The sequence below is a fragment of the Sorex fumeus genome, unplaced genomic scaffold (assembly GCF_029834395.1).
Source record: "Sorex fumeus unplaced genomic scaffold, SorFum_2.1 ptg000115l, whole genome shotgun sequence".
NCBI classification, from domain to species: Eukaryota; Metazoa; Chordata; class Mammalia; order Eulipotyphla; family Soricidae; genus Sorex; species Sorex fumeus.
Window position 1 is genome coordinate 11,053,532 of NW_026606172.1, and position 18,893 is coordinate 11,072,424.

Sequence of the window (18,893 nt, forward strand, 5' to 3'; positions counted from 1 at the left end):
GTTTCTTTAGAGATCTCTGAATTATGTATTTGTAAGTAAAATGGCAAAAAACTCATAAAATGTTCAAGCTATAAGCACTGATTATTTTCTATAAAAATAGTGAAAGTAAGGCATAGTGAATGCTCACATCTTTAGGGGCACAAGTCAAGACAGTACATTTTTAAGATCCTCTCCTCCTTTTCTTGTAGCAATGATCATGAATTTGTAGGCAATATTTTAGGATTTTGAAAATAGTTTAAAACAGTAGTTCTCATTCTCTTTTTTAGGTAGTCATTAGGAATAAGAGTGGGGAAATTTTATATCGAATTTCACCGTGGGCAAAATATGTGGCTCGTGAAGGTGATAATGTGAATTATGATTGGATACATTGGGATCCAGAGCATTCATATAAGGTGAGAACAATAAATCTTTAAATAAATGCATGTTCCAATATTTCAAGGAAAATTATTTTTAGTTTCACATTGTTTTTTGTACAGTTCTCTCCACTGCCTGTTTCTAATTCACAGGGATGTGTCCCCATCATTCTGTACACATATCAGTGTCTATTATGCATAGTCACTAAACATTGAAAGTGAGTTTTTGTTTCATCATGTGTTTCTGGGACTTTAGGAGAAAAAGTACTAAATTAATAATAATAATAATAATAATAATAATAATATAAAAAGACCTATAGAGGATACATTTTTTTCTTTTTTAAAAGCACCAGTCTGATCCACTCAAGTCTTTTCAGTTACATAACATGTCTCACTCTCATAGGTTAAAAAAAAAAATACCTTAGTAACACAGACTCAGGACGATATCATATGACTACATTATTTTGAGACATTTTGAGACTGTCTTACTAATAAGCATATTTATTGTTGAACTCTTTTTTCTGTTCTTTAATTTTTGAACCTGCTATAAGGACTTCCCATGTAATAGTTATGTCTGCATTTCCTGGCTCTTGCATTTTCTCCAAGACTTATGCTTAAAATATATCTTTGCTTGGGTATAAGGCATATGCCATTAGATAAGCAGTCTTTTAAAATAGGTTCATTATTATGATTCTAAGCACTGTAGCACTGCACTGTCTTCTCATTCATCGATTTGCTCTAGCAGGCACCAGTAACGTTTCCATTGTGAGACTTGTTGATACTGTTTTTGGCATATCGCATACATCATGGGTAGCTTGCCAGGCTTTGCCTTGCAGGCGGGGTATTCTCGGTAGCTCACAGGGTTCTCCGAGAGGGGTGGAAGAATCGAACCTGGGTCGGCCACATGCAAGGCAAACACCCTACCAGCTATGCTATTGCTTCGGCCCTAAGAAGATTTTTTTTTTTTAAGAAAATTTAATGATAGTAGCCAGTCACTTTTATACATGAAAAACAGTTTCAAAGTGTTTGACTGAATTCACCATTACTTTTAATATGCTTAATTAGTTTCCTACCTGCATTTCTGTTCTAATTCTGGACCTAATTGTGTATTCTGCAGTTTAAGAATTTCAGACCAGCAAAGCCAAGAAGTCTGAGAATTTATGAATCTCATGTGGGAATTTCTTCCCAAGAAGGAAAAATAGCTTCTTATAAACATTTTACATGCAATGTACTACCAAGAATCAAAGACCTTGGTAAGTAATAACTGTGATTTTTATTCAGATAAAATTTTAATGAGACTGTTCTCTTATTAGAAAAGCTAATTACAAGTGTCTTTTTTGTGTTAAGAGATTAATTATGTAATAGAAATACATTTTATTTTAGGCTTCTCAAATTGCCCTCTAATAGTGATAGCATAGAAAAGAGAAATAGAGTAAGATAGAGCATAAGAATTAAAGAGATTATTCCAGTTTCAATTTTAAGTAATGTGAACTGATGGCTCCCAAAATTCCAGATAAATATGTAAGCATAATTACTTTCTACAGAAGAGATATTTTATCAGCATAAGAGGGCATTGATTATAGCCTGTTCATTTTAGTTTGTTAGGGGGGAAATTCTTATATCTGTAAGGTGACCGAAACTTATTTTGTGTCAGTCATCATATAGTTTGCTCCCATTTAGAAAACTTATTTGACTAATATTACTGTGTGTATTCTTTGTGCTTTCTATTGTTCACTATGTTTGTGTCCTGGATTTTAATAACATGGACTCTGTCTCCATGAGATTAACCAGGAGAGAAAATAGACTATATTGAATTATTGAAACAGTATGCTTTAGAACTATTAATTTCCTTTTTATATAGATAATCCTTTAAAAAATAATTTTGTTTGTTTTTGGTCCACACTTAGGAGAGCTCAGGTCTATTTCCTGGCCCTACACTAAACACAGGCTGGAGTGATAGCACAGCGGTAGGGCATTTGCCTTGCTTGCTGCTACCTGGCTGAGCCAGGTTCGATTCCTCCGCCCCTCTCGGAGAGCCCGGCAAGCTACCGAGAGTATCTCACCCACATGACATAGCCTGGCAAGCTCCCTGTGACGTATTTGATATGCCCAAAACAGTAAAAACAAGTCTCACAATGGAGACGTTACTGGGCCTGCTCGAGCAAATCAATGAACAATGGGAGAACAGTGCTACAGAGCAGTGCTATACTAAATACACCAGGCAAGCGTGGGTGACCATGAGGGAAGTTAGGGATGGAACCTTTGGCCGCATGCAAGGTTTAAGCGGCTTACCTGCTGTACTACTGCACTCCTTAAATATAATTTAGTAGCCCTTAAAAGTAAGTACATGTTTTGTAACAAAACAGAAAGTTAATAAACACTAATTTCTAGTCTACTTGACAGTTCCAACTCTGGGTAGAGCAAAGATTAGTGATTCATGTTTAAAGTCATTGTATGAGTGATTTGGAGTATGTGTTGGTAAATTCAGGTTCTAGATACCGAAAGTACTTATATGGAAAATTATGTGCCTTCATATAATTTATATCAAATGTCATAGATTTTAAATGTTATACAATTTTATGCTTAATAAAATTTTTTATAACTCATTCTGTACTGAAGATTTGGCAGAACAGGATATTCTCTCATTCTTATTTGTGCTTGAATTTTCTAGACCAGTATTCTGAACTAATGAATAAATGAGAAAAGAAATGATTAATAACAAACAATAATAAAATATAAATTGGTATTTTATCTTAAGAATGTTTTATTAAATCAGAGAGAAGCTATATGCTTTATTTTGTTATAAACATGTAATTATTTTATGATAATTGAGTAGTAGTTTATGTGCATAATCCTACTTGTCCTGACAGAATTATTTTGATTTTCTTTTAAGGAAGACAACAGTAAATTTTACAGCAGTTTAAAAACTGTGGCATTTATGCTATACTTTCAATTAGTGCATGTCGTTCAATTCAATTATGAATGAGAGACGGGGCTGGAGTGATAGCACAGCGGGTAGGGCGCTTGCCTTGCACGAGGCCAACCCGGGTTCAATTCCCAGCATCCCATATGGTCCCCTGAGCACTGTCAGGAGTAATTCCTGAGTGCAGAACCAGAACTAGGAGTAACCCCTGAATAATGCTGGGTATGACCCAAAAAGCAAAAAAAAAAAAACCATATATATATATATATATATGAATGAGAGTATTTAATTCCAGCATTACTTACTTTTTGTAATATGTACTTCGGGGGCTATGTTGACAAGAATTGGGCTTTGAGAACAAATGATAGTCATCTATATATGTGTATATTTCATTCAAATGTGAAAATTCTACCAAGTTGTACTTTTTTAAGAAGCAAAACCTGAATATATTTTTTACTTTTTTAGGAGAATATTTTTCTCTTTCTTTCTTTTTTTCTTTTTTTTGGCTTACATGTAAATCAGTTTCTTTAGTGTCACAGGTTTGAAGTGGGATCCCTGTCCTTGGCAACAAAGAATAGGTCAGCAGTCTCACGAATGTATTATTTGGATAATTTCAGTTAATAATGCCTTCATGCCTCAAATTTCATAGATTAAAATTAAAATATCTACCATTTTACCTGACTTCATTCATTGTTTAAAAAATTGCTTATGTAGGTTTGCTCTTTGACCTTATGGTCCTCCTTGAACACATACTTCCTATCTTTCCCTGAGCATTTTTTTTTAAGTAAGTTTCAATAAAAACTTTCTTCACATACATAAAATATCATTTCATTAAGAAAAATATAAAGTGAGTCAGAGAAAGAGAGTGTAATTGCATGTTATGTGATGTTGGCTGGAGCCATAGCACAGCGGGTAGGGCGTTCGCCTTACAAGCGGCCAACATGGCCGACCCGAGTTCGATTCCTCCGCCCCTCTCGGAGAGCCTGGCAAGCTACCGAGAGTATTCGATATGCCAAACACAGTAACAACAAAGTCTCCAATGGAGACGTTACTGGGCCCGCTCGAGCAAATCGACGATCAATGGGAGGGCCTTTACCTTTTACCTTTATGTGATGTTGGCAGCGAAGAATGTATTTTCATTTGGTGTTGAGCAAACATTTTGTATAGACAGTGGAAGGGTGTGTGTGTGCGTGTGTGTGTGTGTGTGCGTGCGTGTGTGTGTGTGTAGATCCTTGTATACATGCAACTATGAAGTGCTTTGATGCTTATAGGAAGTAGTAGAAGGAAGAAGCATGAGGACTATACTGTAGAAGTCACATTGTAAAAAATTTAGATTTGGTTATATGCTAGAATAACCAAATATAAGGAAATTAAAAATAAAATTTATGACATGCCATCATTTGGATTTATTCAGATTTTTACATTTTTTCATATGATGTTACAAATACAGCTAAAGTTTATCATCTACAGATTTTCATCTTCAATATTCTAAAGCAAAGTTGGAATATATTTGCATATCATGTATTACTTGGGATGATGAGAACTTTTAAATAGTCAGAATAAGCCTCTCAAAAACTAACTGTCCAATTTTGTGTTTGATTAAAGATGTTAAAGTAATAGAAGTTTTAAAAATCATTAATGCCTTTCATGTTAGAATGCCATGTTTGTATTTATTTTTTGTTACTTTGGGTGAATATGACTTTTAATCCCTATCTGCCCTTTGCTTACATAGGATATAACTGCATTCAGATGATGGCGATTATGGAGCATGCCTACTATGCTAGCTTTGGTTACCAAATCACAAGCTTCTTTGCAGCTTCAAGGTAAAATAAAATGTTCCTTCTATTGAATATTAGAAGAAGACAAATTTTTTTTATTATTAAATCACTTTTTAATGTACATATGGTGTTTTTGTTTGTTTCGTTTTGGGACCACACCCAGCAATGCTTAGGGTTTGCTCTTATTTCTGTGCTCAGGGATCACTCCTGGTAGAGCTCTGGGTGCCATTTAGGGTGCTGAGAATTGGACCCAGGTGGATTGTGTGCAAGGCAAGTGCTCTTCTTTTTTTTTTATTGTAGCTATGGTCTCTAGTGTTCTGTGATCTCTTTTATGATTAATACAGGTAACAGAAAGTGAAGAGTTTCTTTTATTTGTTTCGGTGCTGGGGCAACCTCTGGCAGTTCTCAAGGCTTACTTATGGCCCTGTGCTGAGGAATCACTCCTGTAGGGACTCAGGGAACCATAGGTAGTGCCAGGGGTCAAACCACATGGCTTCCTGCAAGGCAAGTGGATCTACCTACTCTATTATCTTTTTGGCCCTGAACAGTTTCTTTTACTGCAGTTATAGGCTCTGTTCCCATCCAGGCTGTGAGACTGGCCTTGATTTAATATTTCTTCTTGTGAAAATATTTTTGATGAAATATAGCCGGTACCTGCTGAAATTGTTATGTACAAGGTTGCCCAAGCTTTGGTAAAAAAAAAACTCTTGTCTTAACGGCAGCCATTGTTGCCACAGCTCTCATCCTTTTCTGAATATAAATTGACTTTCATGGGAAGGTTACAGAAGGGATCATTTGTGGAACATAAAACACCAACAGAAGGATTAATCTACCCGGACTGAATCCAAGGAATGGACTTTCTGGGCAGGATACTCACACGGTGAGTGCTGACCTGAGTAACCACAAGTTGAATGCCCCCACCTTGTATTGTCATTGCGTCTTCAGAAGTGCTTCAGAAGTGCTGACCTGAGTAACCACAAGTTGAACCCCCCCACCTTGTGTTGTCATTGTGTCTGGGGCTTAACAGTGTGGTGACATGTAGACAGTGATCTGATCACCATGCCTATAATTTCTAACTGTAACTAAGACTAACCTGGCAATGACAGAGTACTATAATGGCGTTGAAATCAGTGGGCTGATCAGTGTACATTAGATATGAACTTATGCTGGAACTGAGATCTAAAGCATGTTTAAGAGTTAACAGAAGGAGGTAGAGAACTAGGAGTAGATGACTAGCCCACCAAACAGAAAAAAATTGGCAGTGTTCCATTTAGACTCTTTTGTAGTAATTATTTAATGTTACTCATTGGGATAACTAAGAGTTTAAAGGGCTGAGCATATGTTTTGCGTATAGGACACCAAGGTTTGAACCTCTGCAGTATGTGTCCCCTTAATATTGCCTGTAAGAATAACTGAGCACTGAACCAGGAGTAGCCACAGGGCATCATCAGGTGTGGCCCCCAAATAAACAATAAAAATGATACTTTGTTACTATTGCCAGTCCAGTTTGTTTTCCACTCCTGATGTGTGTATGTATATGCATGTGTGTGTGTGTGGGTGGGTGTATATATATATATATATATGCATGTATACATATATCACTATATCTCTCATCCTATTGTTCATCAATTACTCAAACGGGTGCCAATAACATCACCATTCATCCTTGTCATGCGCTATAATAGCCCAATGTCATCTGCTCGCTCCAGGAACGTGAAGAGCACATTGTTGTTCCTGTTTTTGGCATATTGAATACGTCACAGGTAGCTTGCCAGGTTCTGCCATATGGGTGGGATATCCTCAGTAGCTTGCCAGGTTCTCTGACAGTCCTGGGGGCTTTGAGCTTATATAGCTGAGCCAGAGGTGATTTGTGGGTGTGTCTCCCACATACCTAACTTTTTGCCATTGAATTTTTTGGTAAACTTGGCCCCAAGTTGTTGGGGTCTGGCCAAAGGCAGAGTATACATACATACATGAATATACAGACACACACGCACACATATTTAAACTCATTAAGTTTTTGTGAGTTAACATTGTTTAACATTGTTTTTGTCACCAAAAATATTCTTAGGTTACCTCTACATTGTCCAGTACAGTCATTTGTTCTTAGTGTTTTTAAACTGTCAGCATCATTTGGCACATTTGGTCACTCATTCTCTTAGAGCTTTTTTCTTCCCTTAGTTTTCAGAATATTATGCCTCTTTGTTCTTTTTCTCACATCTCTTTTGGAATTTTCTTTATCACCTTTGCTCCTTCTGACTTCTAAAGTCTGGCTGTCCGAGTTCACAATGCGAGAACCTTGATTATCTCCTCAAATTTTCTTCCTTCTTATGTTTTACATGTATTTATACAGTATTCCCAAATTTGACTTTGCTGTGCTTACCTTGGTGGTGGGCTGGAGCTATAGCACAGTGGTAGGACGTTTGCCTTGCGCACAGCCGGTCCGGCCAAGCCTGGTTCAATTCCTCTGCCCCTCTCGGAGAGCCCGGCAAGCTACAAGAGTATCTCGCCCACACGGCAAAGCCTGGCAAGCTACCTGTGATGTATTCAATATGCCAAACACAGTAACAACAAGTCTCATGATGAAGATATTACTGGGCCTGCTCGAGCAAATTGATGAACAACGGGAGGACAGTGCTACAGTGCTACAGTGCTACCTTGGTGGTGAACTTAAAAGTCTTATCTGTTGAACATTGGGGTATTTGTTTTAGATGTCTCAAATTTAATGTGACCAAATTTTAATTTCTAATCTTGTTTTCCTATCTCTTCCCTACCTGCCAACAGCCCTAATTCAATAGTGACATCAGTACATTCCATTGGTTCTAGCCCCAAATCTTTTCATCATGGTTTCCTTTTCATATATTTTGCTGTAATCTAGCGATCATAAAATCTAGCACCTATAACTTCAACATATGCCCCAACTCTGGATAGCTTCCAATCTGGACAAGTTATTATATCATCCTTAGATTTTAATATTCTTTTACTGTTCTCTATATATTCATTTGTTCTTCTATCCCATCTCTAATGGTTTTTTTCCTCCATAAACACATACTGATTCATGCCCAGGAGCCAAAATAACCATTTTAAATTAAAATTAATATAATGCATTATTTGACATATATTTCTAACAACCCCCTAAATCTTTAGAATAAATGTGAATACTTTCTGTTGGTCTGTGACACCTTATGTAGATCTTGGCTCATTCTTTAGGCTCTTTTTTTCCCTTCATCTTTCCTTTCCAACTATTCTAACATTTTTGATAAAGATTCAGTGACCCTACCTCATATATCTCCCTATTAGCACAGCGGTAGGGCATTTGCCTTGCACGCAGCCAATATGGCCGACCCGAGTTAGATTCCTCCGCCCCTCTCGGAGAGCCCGGCAAGCTACTGAGGGTATCTCGCCCGCACGTATGCCAAACACAGTAACAACAAGCCTCACGATGGAGACGCTACTGGGCCCGCTCGAGCAAATCGATGAACAACCGGAGGACCGTGACCGTGACCTCTTATCTATGAAACTTCTTCCCCTTAGTTATTCACATGCCTTCCTTCTTCTTCTGGGGGGATTCTTTCTAAAACTGAACCTTTCCCCAGTGATTTCCTAAAATAAACTTCACTTATCATCAGTGACTTTCCATCACTTTTTAAAAAGAGAAGTTATTGCATTCTGACATTCTCTCTATTTTTCTTATTGTTATCTTCCATCTAGGATGTGAATTTCATAAGGGCAGGACTGTTTATTTTCCTCACTGTTGAATGCCTAAGATGTAAAAGAAAATTTTAGGTCAGTGTTAGATGAATGAATGAATGTGCTTGAATGTATGATTTGTTCATTTATCAAATATTCTGTTCACTGCAGAGAAAACTAGGTGGATAACATAAGAAACTGGAGGATGAGAGAGTCATAAATTGGAAGATCCAAGATTAGGCAGTACAAAACTTATAACAAACAGTGAATTTCACCCACTGCAAACAATGGGGATGCAAATATCATTTTAAGTAGAGAATGACATGACTTATCTTTTACAACTTCTTGCTGCCTAATGGTTTGTATCATGAGACCTGCAATGTACTGAGCACTATACCATATCGCGGGGGGATAAAAGACAAAAAAAAAATAGCAATAGACAATCACAGTCCCTACCTGCAAGGAGTTGCAATCTAATGAAGCTGAGACAATGAGTACAGTTAATCATAAGGGTGATTTTTTTAAAGAGCAGATTTAATGCTATAGAAGGCTGTAATATTACAGTTTTACTTAAGAAACCTAGTCGTGTTATTTTTGGTTTCTATTTTATGCTGACTAGAAAACCTCATTTCACCAAACAAATATTCATGTCAGCAACCATTATTTTCTGCTTGACCAATAAGAAACAATATGACAAGGGGCTGGAAATACTGTATAGCTGTCAGGAGCTTGATTTGTACATGACATACTCAGATTTGCTATCTGAAAAAACATATGGTTCCCCCATGCACTTTTAAGGAGTGATTCCTGGGTTCAGAAGCAGGAATAGGCCTTAGCACTTATGGATGCTACCCCCAAACAAAACAAAGCAAACAAAAAAACAAAACAAAGAGACATGGCAGTTTTTCTTACTAATGATAGTTGAAGGTTTGGGGCCAGAGCAATAGCACAGCTGGGAGGGTGTTTGCCGTTCATACAGCCAACCTGGGTTTGATCCCCAGCATCCATATGGTCCTGAGCACTGCCAGAAGTCATTCCTGAGTGCAGAGCTAGGAGTAGCGCCTGAGCATCACCAGGTGTGACCCAAAAAGCCAATAAATAAACAAATAAATAAATAATAGGAGATTTGGTTTGAATCACTGGTACCAAAAACAAATTCTCAAAGAAACTCTACTAAACTCAAAGGGGTGACTGAGTATAGGAATGATCTGGCTCCCAGGTAGGCTAATTGTGGAGTGGAAATCAGAAGCTCAGAAATAGAATGTTACTGCCTATCTACCCACAATGTGATTTTTTAAAAAAATTTTTTGAATAATTGTGAGATACAGTTACAAAACATTCATGTTTGAGATTCAGTCATACAATTAACGAACACCCATTCTCCACCAGTGCACATTTTCCACCACCAATGTCCCCAGTAACCCTGATCCCCGAGTCCTCACCCTGTCTCTATGGCAGACAATTTCCTCCATATTCTCTCTCTATTTTTTGGGCACTATGTTTTGCTCAAAATTTCCAACCACCATTCAGTCTTGCCTGCCAGGGGAAGACACTAGATAATTTATTTTCCATTGATAATTTTGAATATCATGAGATTTTGCACGAATGCTACGTTGTAAATGGTTGGGTTCTAGAGACATCTCTGTAGCGCAATAATCCATTTGGGAATTCAATTGGGAGTCTCTGGACCAGGATTGTTGGTGCGCTTAGATGGCCCATATTTGTTGAAAGATAAATTTGCATTAAGAAGTTTGATTTATATTATTTTAATTCTGTAAAATATGCATAATAACAAATACATGTTTGACTGGAGTCTAGTTATTGTACTGCATTTGCATATTTAAAATATTTAAAGAATCCTGGACTCTGGTTATAAAATAATGATACATAGTAGATGACTGGCTTTCTGCTTTATAATTTGCATAATTGTGTTTTCTGCTGTTTTCCTTTACTTTCAGCCGTTATGGAACCCCTGAAGAACTAAAGGAACTTGTTGACACAGCTCACTCAATGGGTATCACAGTGCTCTTAGATGTGGTACACAGTCATGCTTCCAAAAATTCAGAAGATGGATTGAATATGTTTGATGGGACAGATTCCTGTTATTTTCATTCTGGACCTCGAGGGAATCATGATCTTTGGGATAGTAGATTGTTTGCCTACTCCAGGTAGGTACACTCAATATACAAATGCTATAACTTTTTAAAATTAATTTTTAATTTTCAAATTCCTGTTTTACTTAGGCAACATGATTTACAATACTGCTAATCATGGAGTTTCTGGGGTATAATATCTTAATGTCACACATCACACTCACCACTAGAGTGTAAGCATCCGAATACCAGTGTATCAAAAACACCTTCAACCCTCACTGCCTGCCCAGCCTCAGCTCTATAGGCTGATTTTCAAGGTTTGCTCTCACTGGCCAATTGTTATTTCTTTACTTTGTTTCTTTTCATTCAACATATGAGAGAGATCATTCTGTATCTGCCCCTTTCCTTCTGACTGACATCACTCAGCATGATACTCTCTCATTCCATCTATATGGCAGCAAATTGCATGATTTCATCTTTTATTATAGTTGAGTACTATTACACAAATATAAAATAAGAGAAATTAATTTTAAAGAATCTTAATCAATTCATTGTATATTTTCTTTCTTTATAATTTATTTATTTATTGAATCACTGTGGGAAAAGTTACAAAGCTTTCAGGTTTAGGTCTCGGTCATGCAAATATCAAACACATTTTCCTTTACCAATACTTATTTTTCACCACGAAGAACCCCAATAAACCCCCACCCCCCACCCCTCCCAATGCCTGTGAGGCAGATGAATTCTAGTTAACACTTTATCTACTTTGACTAGATTCATTGTTTCGATAAAAGATGCACCATTATTATTTAGAGTTTACCCCACCCCCTTCCCAAATCAGACATGCTGAAAAAGCATTGTGAAATGATTTACTTTCTACAGCTGGGTTCAAGAATTAAATGAAGTCACGCAACCGCTATTGCAGCCACGTGGTTTTGGATTTCTGCTATTTTACTTATTAACCCTGGAAGTTTTTCTACCGAAAGTCAGATAATTAAGAGATTGGTTTCTCTGCTCTGGAGTCGTGGCCGTGCCAGGGAGCCGCTCATGGGGGGCAACTGGTGACCTCGGTAGGGCATGAAGGACAGGCCGGAACTCCCCCCCTTCCCATGAGTTTTTAGTCACTCCATCACCACCAGCTCATACCTGGCTCTCCACAAGGCTCCCCTGTGGCCGCCATCTTTCTTTCCAGAGAGGAGAGGGTGGTAGGGAGCAACACCCTTTCCCCTCTGGGCAGACATGATGGTGTGGATTAACACATAGTCTGTTCACTTTTCTGCTCCAAGCTGCTGGGTTCTGCATTAAGTCCTTGTGCTTCTGGGGCCGTGGCCGTGCCAGAGAGCCGCTCGTGGGGGGCAACTGGTGACCTCGGTAGGGCGTGAACGACGGGCCAGAACGCCCCGTTCCCATGAGGTTTTAGTCGCCCCATCATCCCCGGCTCATCATTGTATATTTTCTCTCAATGATATTTTATTTCTTGAAAAATGGGATGAGAGATGTTTAGCATCAAATTTACCTTGATTTTTATACATGATAATAAAACTATCTTTTTTTATGCATGTGCTATCATTTAATTTCAGTTATATATATATATATTATGCCATTTGAAATATATGGGAGGTAGTTGAAAATTCGGGTGTGAATATCTGACTTGCATGAGAGCTGAGTGTCTTCCCTAGCATGGCATTTCTCCCCCATCTCCAGCAGTGTTGACTTTGCCCCGTGAGCTTTGCTACACAGCTGGGCCAGAACAATACTTTACGTCCCTATTGTGTAACACCAGGTATGGCCTCGAGACCTCTAGACACTGGATACCGTGTGTGTGTGTGTTTGTGTGTGCGCGCGCGCACATGTATGCACATATGCCATTTATTGCCATTTAGAAGAAATGGAAATAATAATTAAAAGGTCACTTTTATCAGTTTGAATTTCCCATAGAAATTTATTTTTCAAATTGATACCAGTGAATTTATCCTAGCAAATTATTATTTTATATAGGCTATTTTTTAAAAAAAATGTACATTACACTTTTTTACATTTTGATATCTTAATACTATCAAGTTTTTTTATTACAGCTAAATTGCTTTATAATAGCTATTGTATTAGTTTATCATATACCAAGTATGGTATAAACATTTTATATACATATTTACATATATACTTTATATATTATAGCACTGTAGAACTGTCCTCCCTTGTTCATCGATTTGCTCGAGTGGGCACCAGTAACATCTCTATTGTGATACTTGTTGTTACTGTTTTTTGTATATCAAATACGCCATGGGGAGCTTTCCAGGCTCTGCATGCAGGCAGGATAATCTGAGTAGCTTGCCAGGCACTCTGAGAAGGGTGGAGGAATCGAGCCCGGTTTGGCCACATGCAATGCAAATGCCCTATTCGCTGTGCTATTGTTCCATCCCAAAATACGTATTTATATATATAGGCTATATATATATATGTATATATATATATATATATATATAGAGAGAGAGAGAGAGAGAGAGAGAGAGAGGCTACATTTGTTATCCTGCACAGCAGCTCGGCTTACTTGAGAGAGATAAAATGGTTGTGGAACACTTGTGACACATGTGTAATTCACTGAATTTGATCACTGGTGCTAAATACAAAAGAAATAAATAAGATAGAAGAAGCAGAGTTTTTAATAAAATATAATTAAAGTTTTATAATGTATTTATGTAATATATTTGAGAATGTTTAATGAACATTTTTGGATGTGATAACTTGCAAAAATATACATATCTTGAAAGCAGACCATATAACAATACACTTCAAAAAGTTCTTTGGTCAAATACAGAATTCTAATTTTTCAACTCTACCTGGGTGACTTTTACATAAATCAGTTATTTTGATTCACTCTTTTCTTTCTTTTTTATCTTTTGTAACAATGATTTATTTATAGTTTTAGTAACAATGATTTACTTATTTATAATAATTAAAAACTCATTTAAATATGAACAAAAGTCACAACTCTTGATGCATTTCTAGAACTGACTAGAGAACAAAGCTCCAATATTAAAGTCAATATGAATAAATATCAAGTTATGTGAAATTGTTGTGTTTCATCACAGGATTAAGTCCTTGTCTAAGGATTTATTCAGCTTTTTGTTACTTTGGGAGGTTTCATGTGGCCATGTGGTTCAGAGACTTGAGGACCTGTAATCTGGAAATATGAGTCAACATAGTGGTGCCCATGGGAGCTGGGCATGGGTGCCGGGGCTTCTGGAAATATGGGGGTTTGGGGAGAGGCTACCCACCCCAATTCCAAAAAATCCAGCGCTCATAGCTTGGGTGCTGGGTACCCCAAATTCACAGATTGACATCTCTGCAGAGAATTTCATGAAGCGGTGGAGTTGAACCCTTGACTTGGCTGCATGGTGGTGTGTGGGTGCAGTTGCTGGAGTTCTGCCATCCGGTTTTGGACCCTCCTGCCTCCGAGGGCACCCTGGAGTTTTCCATTGTGTGGACTGGTGATTCCATGACTTTTAGCTCCTTGCTGTCCTTCTCCTGGGAGATTTAGTCAGGAATCGGTAGAACAGGACACAGTGGCTTGCTTCATGCGTTTCTCTGATCATACTTTATTTTATGTTTGATAGCTGTATAGGAATCAATCAAGTCCTGTGCTTGCCAGATGAAACAGTGTAATATAGGAGACAAACCTAGTGGTGGAAATGGTGGCCCAGTTCTGTTCCAAGCATGGTTTCTCTGTCGTTAAATGGACCGATCATTCTGATCCTCACGTTTACAGAAGGAAACTGTCTGGGGGCCAATGCAGTTTTCTCTGTTTTTTGAATTTACTTCACCTTTTTTCAACATTGCATTTTATAATATGAATTTATAAATTAAGTGGAAAAGGATTAAACTTGTGCTAATTCTGTGATATAACTCTACTAATTGCATTATTGATTAAATCTTATAAAGTACCTTGTGGATAAGAAATACAATCAGTTGGACTCTGGTATAATTTTGGATGAAAAGTGTGAACTCAACTCTGTAGAGTTATTCCTAATGAAGAAAATACTTTATATGGTTAAAATTGTATGCTGTGAAAAGTTCTTTAGTAGAACCAAAAGAACAGACTAAAATGAAGTTTTACATCATTAAATATTTCTTTATTCTAAACTGTACTATAGCACTGTTTTCCCATTGTTCATCGATTTGCTCAGGCGGGCACGGGCACCAGTCATGTCTCCACTGTGAGACTTGTTGTTACTGTTTTTGGCATATCGAATACACCACAGGTAGCTTGCCAGGCTCTGCTGTGTGGGCGGGATACTCTTGGTAACTTGCTGGGCTCTCCGAGAGGGATAGAGGAATCGAACCTGGGTTGGCTGAGTGCAAGGTGAACACCCTATCTGCTGTTCTATCATCCCAGCCCTTATTCTAAATAAACTATTAGTTTTAATATGATTTGTTGATACTATACTGTTTTATTTTTTTGCCTGTACCAATTCAGCATTACCTAAGATTGTACAGAAAAGGGGTTATAAAGAATTGTTTTGGAAAACATTTTAACATATTAAGATATATTTTTACATTTTAAACTACACACAATGAATATGCTACTTCATACATTCCAAAGAGATGTGTTGAAATATCTAACAGTGAAAAAACATTTTTTTCTCAACACTATTTCCATAACATTGAGTTGCATCTGAGTTGACAATGGAAGGGATGTCATTTGCCATATAAAATAAGAATAGTGGAACAGTGTAGTCAAAAATGAGAAGATGTCTAAAGGCAATCAAAAAAAAAACTGGTTCTCCTTAAAGATCAATTTTATGCACATTGTTCATTTTGTGTCAATAGCAGGTATCCGCTATATGCTCATTACCATATGAAAACCTACCTTTACTATAGTCCTCCTCATTGGTTGCTTACTTTGCCAACAATTTTGAGTTTGTTTCTTAGCAGAGTGAAATTAGAAACCATAAATTTTAGTTGTACTGATTTATTTAATTTTGGAATGGTCTCCAAGCACTTCTCTGGGGTCCTGGGCATTACTACTGGTGATATTTAGCCCACTGGGCTGGTGTTTGAGTAGCAGGACCAGAGAAATAGGTTTTGCAGAATGGTCAGTGCCCAGGGTTAATTATGGACATACTGAAACCATATTTAGGGGCCTTTAGACCACACTCTTCTTTTGGGCCATCCAGGGAGGCTACCCACTGTTCTTGGGCTCTTCCTGGTACTTACCACTGATATTTAGGGGACCTTGTGGTACTGACTGTTTGACTGAGGTCAGCAGCTTGCAAAGCATGTGCTTTAAACTCTACTTTGTTTTCAACTGTATAATTTTTAAAAATAACATATTTTTTCACTTCACTTGGCATACTGATTAATATACTTGGTTAAAATATATGTGTGCATATGTATTATTTGTGCATAGTTTACCTAAGGCCTAACCTCCTTTAATGCCTGTGATTTAATTTTTTAAATCATTATATTTACTGTTTAAAATATATCCCACACAGAATAAGCTCCTGTACAGGTATGTTGCTAATGCCCATTTTATCCTATCTATATGTCACAACCTGTCACCATCTGTAATCTGTGATTCAAGTGCTATCGTCAAAGTTATCAGAATTGAATCTCTCATTCTGAGTAACACCAGAGATCCTGACTGTGCCATTTCATTACCTGCTATGAATAAATTTCCAATCAGGAGCTGCCCATGTTTTAATTTTCTGTCTACTTGGCTGAACTGCCTTCTAGCTCTGCTAAATTGCTAATGACAGTTCATAGCAGAGATTGGCTTGTCCTTTTTTTCGTGGATAAAGAGAACTTTCTGACAGATATGTCACCCTTAAGTTTCAGGAGTTTCTAGTGTGAAAAATATGGACCTGATTTAGCGGTCGTGGTTTATGCACATGTCTAGCACCATGTTGTATCTTTGATAAAAGGGTAAGACAGCTTTTGATTTGGTAAGCTTAAGCAACATTATGCCTACATGATTATTGAAGCTTCAAATGAGCCCTTTTTATTTGCTGAGTCTTTGAAACTTAAGGTATTGAATCTTAGAGAACATGTTATTATGTATTGCTCTGAACTTTGCAATGTTTGGGTTAAAAGGTAACACAGTCATGTGCTGGTACCATGGGTTTTTACAATTATTAGGCAGGTTGATGATCTACTCTTAATTTGTGTTACTGAGGAACTTTCAGAACATATAAGTAAAATCAGTGTATTTTCTTTGAGATATATCTACATGGCGTAGGATATTCCTTGGAAGGACAATTCACTGTTTGGAATAGCTTCATTTTGACAGGCTCTTTTTCATAAGTTGAAATTTAGAAGGAAATTCATGAGAGTCTTTTCTGTCCCTGCAGGTACTTAGATCCTTAGTTGTAGTGGTAAGGATTTTGTTTTCTGATAGCACAGCAGTAGGGCGTTTGCCTTGCACGCAGCCAACATGGCTGACCCGAGTTCGATTCCTCCGCCCCTCTCTGAGAGCCCGGCAAGCTACCGAGAGTATCTCGCCTGCACGGCAGAGCCTGGCAAGCTCCCTGTGACGTATTCGATATGCCAAACACAGTAACAACAAAGTCTCCAATGGAGACGTTACTGGGCCCGCTCGAGCAAATCGATGATCAACGGGAGGCCATTTTTGCATTCAGTAATGAAATAAATGTATTAATTTTGAACATTGCAGTCCTGAGATATGTCATTAGAAATATAAGGGCTTATATTAGGGTAGCACTGCCCTCCTGTTGTTCATCCATTTGCTCGAGCAGGCACCAGTAATGTCTCCATTGTGAGAGTTGTTACTGTTTTTGGCGTACAAATCTGCCATGGGGAGCTTGGTGGGCTCTGCCATGCGGGCAGGATACTCTTGGTAGCTTGCCGGGCTCTCCAAGAGGGACAGAGGAATCGGACCTGGGTTGGGCACGTGCAAGGTAAGTGCCTTACCTGCTGTGCTATCCAGTTGAACTGGAACTGGGATTATATTATCAGCCCAGGGCTTATATTATCAGCATAAATTTACTTAATTTTATTTTGCTCTGTTATTTGTGGAAATTTGGAACAACACCCAGCAGTGTATAGGGCCCATACCTGTTCCTGTGGCCGCATAGTACTGGGATGGTACCTGGTGGAAACCAGGCTTCATGCATGCAAAGTATATGTTTAGCCCACTGAGCAATTTCTTTGGCCACAGCACAATTTACCATGTTTATTTGTGACCAAATAAATTCTTAGAATTAATTTTAATTTAAGAATTATTGATTCTTTATACATTAGCAGATGAGTATATTATTTCATTGTGATTGCAGGATTTTTTTTTTTATGTTTTAACAACTAAGCATCTAGGAATGAATGGAAATCTTAGAATGTGTCCTTGAATGTATCATGTCTTTAAAATTCCTATCTTTAAGAAAGCATTAGAGTTATTTGCTCTGTTTACATTTACTTTGGGTGGTAGGTGGCAGGAGGGTCAGTTGGGTTTTTGTGTCAAGCCTGTTGGTGTTCAGAACCTACTCTTGGTTCTGTGCTTGGTATATTGTGGTGGCAGGAGTTGAACTGGAACTGGGATTAGCCACTTGCAAGGCAAGCACGCTAATACCTGTACTATTGCTGCATCCTGATCTTTATTTACTTATTTATTTATTTATTGAATCACTGTGGGAAAGGTTACAAAGCTTTCAGGTTTAGGTCTCGGTCATGGAAATATCAAACACATTTCCCTTTACCAATACTTATTTTTTACCATGAAGAACCCCAATAAAACCCCACCCCCCACCCCTCCCAGTCCCTGTGAGGCAGATGAATTCTAGTTAACACTCTATCTGCTTTGATTAGATTCATTGTTTCAATAAAAGATTCACCAATATTATTTAGCGTTTACCCCCCCCAAATCAGACATGCTGAAAAACCATTGTGAAGTGATTTGCTTTCTACAGCTGAGTTCAAGAATTAAATGTTGGTTTTGGTTTTCTGCTATTTTACCTATTGACCCTGGAAGTATTTCTACTGAAAGTCAGATAGTTAAGAAACTGGTTTCTGTGTTCTGGAGTCGTGGCCGTCCTGATCTTTATTTAAA

General features: G+C 37.7%; 1 protein-coding gene across 1 annotated transcript in view; it reads left to right on the forward strand.

Annotated features, from left to right (window-relative positions):
- Window positions 1-18,893, forward strand: part of GBE1 (1,4-alpha-glucan branching enzyme 1) — a 334,927-nt gene that overhangs the window by 161,123 nt on the left and 154,911 nt on the right. Inside the window, exons 4-7 of the mRNA XM_056135449.1 lie at window positions 267-392; window positions 1,471-1,606; window positions 5,009-5,099; window positions 10,703-10,912. Of these exons, the coding sequence (XP_055991424.1) occupies window positions 267-392; window positions 1,471-1,606; window positions 5,009-5,099; window positions 10,703-10,912 (563 nt within the window). The remainder of the gene's footprint in view (window positions 1-266; window positions 393-1,470; window positions 1,607-5,008; window positions 5,100-10,702; window positions 10,913-18,893) is intronic.